Genomic DNA, 4,520 nt, shown 5'->3' on the forward strand with positions numbered 1-4,520 from the left:
TCCAAGATGGCGGCGCCCAGTGGAGCAGGCGCCTGGCGGCTCTGGGCTGGGCTAGTCCCCGTTCTCCTCCTGTTCGCCACGGCCGAAGAGGGGCCCAGCACGGCCGAGTTCGACGTGCGGCCCGGCGGGATGGTCCATTCCTTCTCCCGGAGCCTGGTGAGGGGGGGGAGGTGTATGGGCACGACGCCCTGATTGGCTGAGCCGCACGTCGCTCAAACGTCCCGCCACTTTGATTGGCTGAGAGCCAGGGCGGGCGGGGTGATGACGCGGAACTGGGAAACGGGGTGGGTCTCAATGTGGCCGGGTCCGGGCCGCTTCCGGCCAAGTGGCTCCCGGCGGGGGCAAGCTGAGCCGGGGGGAGGGGCAGTCCTGAGCCGGGGGGCGGGGCATCGGGCCTGTAGCCCCGCCCCTTGCTTCAGTCTGGAGCCCCTCCCCGAGTTGCTGTAGAGGGGGCCCCTCCCCAGTGGTTTTTTGGGGGTGTTCATGTGTAACCCCCTTTCAGTAGGAAGAGGTAGCCCCCCCGCCCCCCCAATACACACCCACCACCTGCCAAAGGCCTGTCCTGTGGGCCCCCCAGGTTCTCAGGACAGAGGCATCCTATGAGTCCCTCCGCACCCCCCACCCCTGCGTGTCTGTGACTAGACCCCTGCCACCCCCCATGACCCCTACCCACAAGGGTCCCCTCTGAGCCCTGCAGAGACTGGCCCCCAGCCTGCAGGACTCCCACTGCAGCAGCGTCGCCAAGCGGAACTGGATGCTGTATGAGGGAAGGACCACACCAATCAAGTGCAGCCTCAAGGCTAAGGGTTGCCTGCTGTCTGGTTTTTGACTCTGGTAAAAGTCCGGTTGGCGGCGCAGCGGAGGCCCGGGGCTAAGGCAGGCTTCCTACCTGCCCTGGCTCTGCGCTGCTCACCTGCGTCCCCTAGGTACTGGGGTGGCCAGGGAGGCTCTGCACTCTGCCCTCGTCCCCAGGGCCAGCTCCGCAGCTCCCACTGGCTGGGAACCGTGACCAATGGGAGCAGCGGGGGGTGGCACCTGCAGGCACAAAGGCAGAGCTGCCTGGAGTGGCCACCCATGTGTCTAGAGGCCACAGGAACCTGGTGGCTGCTTCCCCGGAGCCGTGATAAATGCTGCCGGGAACCCACACCCTCCTGCACCCCAAACCCCTCATCCCTGTCCCCACCCCCAGCCAGAACCTTCACCCCCTCCTGCACTCCAAATCCCTCATCCCCAATTCCACCCTAGAGCCCACACCCCGGGTTGGAGCCCTCACCCCCTCCTGCACCCCTACCCCAGCCTGGAGCCCCCTTCTGCACCCCAAACCCCTCATCTCAGGCCCCACCCCAGAGCCTGCACCCCCAGCCAGAGCCCTCATCTCCTCCCATACTCCAGTCCCCCGCCCCACCCTGGTGAAAGTGAGTGAGGGTGGGGAAGAGTGAGCAACAGAGGGAGGGGGGATGGAGCGAGCGGGCGGCGAGGAAGGTTTGTTCGGTTTTGTATGATTAGAAAGTTGGCAACCCGACTCAGCTTGCAGCAAGGCCCCTGCTTGGGTACTAACCCAACTAAACTTGATCCCGTGCATAGAGGAAACAAGATATTATAGCCCCGTTCTGGGGGAATTGTGAATACTTCACCACTTTCTCATGCTTGGAGAGAAAATGTAAGGGCTTTTGGCAAATCAGAACCTAAATTCCCCCTAGCTTCTCCAGGTTACATATGTTCTGTACAATGCCCATGCGGGCAGGGGACTGGACTCGATGACCTCTCGAGGTCCCTTCCAGTCCTAGAATCTATGGGTATGTCTACACTACGGGATTAATCCGAATTTAGATAATTCGAATTTGGGAAACAGGTTGTATAAATTCGATTGTGTGCGGCCACACTAAGCACATTAATTCGGTTTTTAACCACATTAATTCGGTGGTGTGCGGCCACACTACCCCATTAATTTAACCACATTAATTCGGTGGTGTGCGGCCACACTAACCCTAATTCGAATTAACAAAATCGATTTTGGCGCTACTCCGCTCGTCGAGGTGGAGTACAGAAATCGATTTTAAGTGCCCTTTAATTCGAATTAACTGGCTCTGTAGTGTGGACGGGTGAAGGGTTAATTCGGATTAACGCAGCTAAATCCGAATTAAAGTCGTAGTGTAGACCAGGCCTATGAATCTATGCCAAGCAAATTGCTTATGCTCAACGAATAGCTAGTAACCTAGCATATCTTGTTTTAGAAAAACTACTGACTTTTCTCTGCTGTTTTCAAGGAGGATTACACCTGCACATTCACATACGCGTCTCAGGGAGGGACCAATGAGGTGAGTTATTTGAACACTTCACTTAAGAAACACAGGTGCAGAGGCTTCAAGGAAGTAGAATAAGAAACCTCTCAAGAGGTCTGTCTGTAGAATGACTGTAGCTAATTACTTTGTTCACCATTTTTCTGGGTCTCTGAAGAACATTAGTGTATTTAGATTCCTAGATCTTGCAGTGTAAGAATAAGGAACAATTGCATCCCTCTTTCTGGATATAGAAATTATCTGATAAAGACCTCTGTTTCTATCACAGCAACCCAAAGTGTTTAAACATCTTGAGCAGCCCCCCTGCAAAAATAATTATTGACTTAAATTAATAAATGTTGGGTCTTTTCCACTGCCTTCTGATTGTTGCGCCTTTAGGATTCGTGTATTCAAGCTTTTCTCCACAACCACCAGGGCTAGAAATTTGGCCTTTTTTTAAAAAGGCCAAGAGTCTTTTGTAATCCCCTGACTCAGGGAGCTGGGGCTTTAAAAGTTCAAACAAACATCATGAGAGTTGGAAACACTGCATGTCTGCAAAAGAGAATCACCTGTGTCAGCCTCACCTGTGGATGAAGTCTTTGTGTGCTACAATAAGGCTGTGTTTAGCAAGTGGATCTCTGTAAAGTTTATATAGCTTTGTAGTTAGTTTTGCTTTTGAGGGCATGGGGCAGGAACTCTCTCTAGAAGAGCGTGGTATTTTCCAACCCCTTACTGGTGCTGGGGAAATCTATGTGCAAACAACCAACAGGCTTTCTGTTCTTAAAGAGGCTTGAAGACTTTATTATTACTTGTATTGCAATAGTACGTAGGAGGCCCAGGCGTGGATCACGGCCCCATTGCTGTACAAACAGAACAAAATGACATTAGATTCTTGTGGCAGTTTCCTCTGGAGAAGGGTCAGCCCCTGTAGCATGAATGGGGTTATGGCTTTTCTAGGGTGGGGCAGGGGGCCGCTGCTGCTCCACCCTTTCATTGGTACTGACAAGAAGCGGAGCTAGAGGAAAGGGTTCCCCTGTATTCCACTCGCTAGAAGTGAAGCTATTAAAAAGAGCCACGGGTAATTAAGTGGCAAACGGTGTTTAATGGTGTATGTGCGGTTTTAACAAATCACCCTTTGTCAACGCAAAATTTGTCAATTTTTTTACTTTCATAACTGATGCGGCCAGGCCCAGAGGCGCCGGGGCTCTGAACGGCCAGGCCCAGAGGTGCCGGGGCTCAAGCAAGCCCTGGCACAAATTAAGCACTGCCCTTCGTTTAAGAATCATGTTCTGCCCTTCTCAAGCTTTCCCTCCTCATGCAATAAAGCCACAATATGAAGAATGTGACTTTAAGTTTCCAGTCTTGGTCTTTCTCATGAGATCCCTCCCCCGGAGTGTCAGTTGTTTCGGGGGAGGCTTGCGATGTGTGTAGCTAGCACCATTGCTTTGGGCATGACTGTAAATGCTACCGAGATTTACTGTTCAGACCTTTTCTCTCCACAGCAATGGCAGATGAGCATTGGAGTCAGTGAAGACAACAAGCTCTTCTCCTGTTCAGTGTGGAGGTGTGTGGAGTCCTTTAAGACTATGCCTTGTTCTCTGTACCTGGTCCCTTGAATCCCCTCTGCTTTCAGTATTCAGTTCTCCAGAGATCTAACCTCCAGTGCAGACAGCGCTAGGCCGCTGGAAGAATTCTTTCGACCTAGGTACCACCTCTCAGAGGAGAGCCCAGTAGGAGAACCCCTCCAATCAGCATAGGTAGGGCCTACACTGAAGCGTTCAAGTGTAGACAAGCCCTCAGACTTAGTTGTCAGCCAGGATTCAGGGTGGAGATAAACCATCGCACATTTTCATGCTAGGTGGTATTTCCCCTTCCCCTAACTTGGAGTCCCTGGTAACAGATGAGCCTAGCTGGATTCAGGCTAAACCCTTGTGCACATTATTAGGGGGCTTTTGCCCCCAAAGGAGTCTTCAGGCTTCCAGCAGCCTCCTTAGCCTGGCGGCAGTTTGTAAACCCTGCCGTCCCCCAGCCTTTCCTCACTAGGTGGAAGTACAGGAGAAAGGTGAGGAATGGAGATATTCTATCTCCTAGAACTGGAAGGGACCCAGAAAGGTCATTGAATCCAGCCCTCACAACCCTGGTACATTCCTGAAGGAACAGTACACCCTGTGATCACTACCTATCCTATCTCCTAGAGCTGGAAGGGACCCTGAAAGGTCGAGTCCAGCCCCCTGCCTTCAC

At 52.8% G+C, this 4,520-nt stretch overlaps 1 protein-coding gene across 1 annotated transcript in view; it reads left to right on the forward strand.

Annotated features, from left to right (window-relative positions):
* MYDGF (myeloid derived growth factor) overlaps nucleotides 1-4,520 on the forward strand; it is a 7,078-nt gene continuing 2,558 nt past the window's right edge. The window contains exons 1-3 of the mRNA XM_024222155.2: nucleotides 1-156; nucleotides 2,268-2,318; nucleotides 3,782-3,843. Coding sequence (XP_024077923.2) covers nucleotides 7-156; nucleotides 2,268-2,318; nucleotides 3,782-3,843 — 263 coding nt within the window. The 5' untranslated portion in view covers nucleotides 1-6. The remainder of the gene's footprint in view (nucleotides 157-2,267; nucleotides 2,319-3,781; nucleotides 3,844-4,520) is intronic.

The sequence above is a fragment of the Terrapene carolina genome, unplaced genomic scaffold (genome assembly GCF_002925995.2).
Source record: "Terrapene carolina triunguis isolate 2854851 unplaced genomic scaffold, T_m_triunguis-2.0 Scaffold194, whole genome shotgun sequence".
Classification (NCBI taxonomy): domain Eukaryota; kingdom Metazoa; phylum Chordata; order Testudines; family Emydidae; genus Terrapene; species Terrapene triunguis.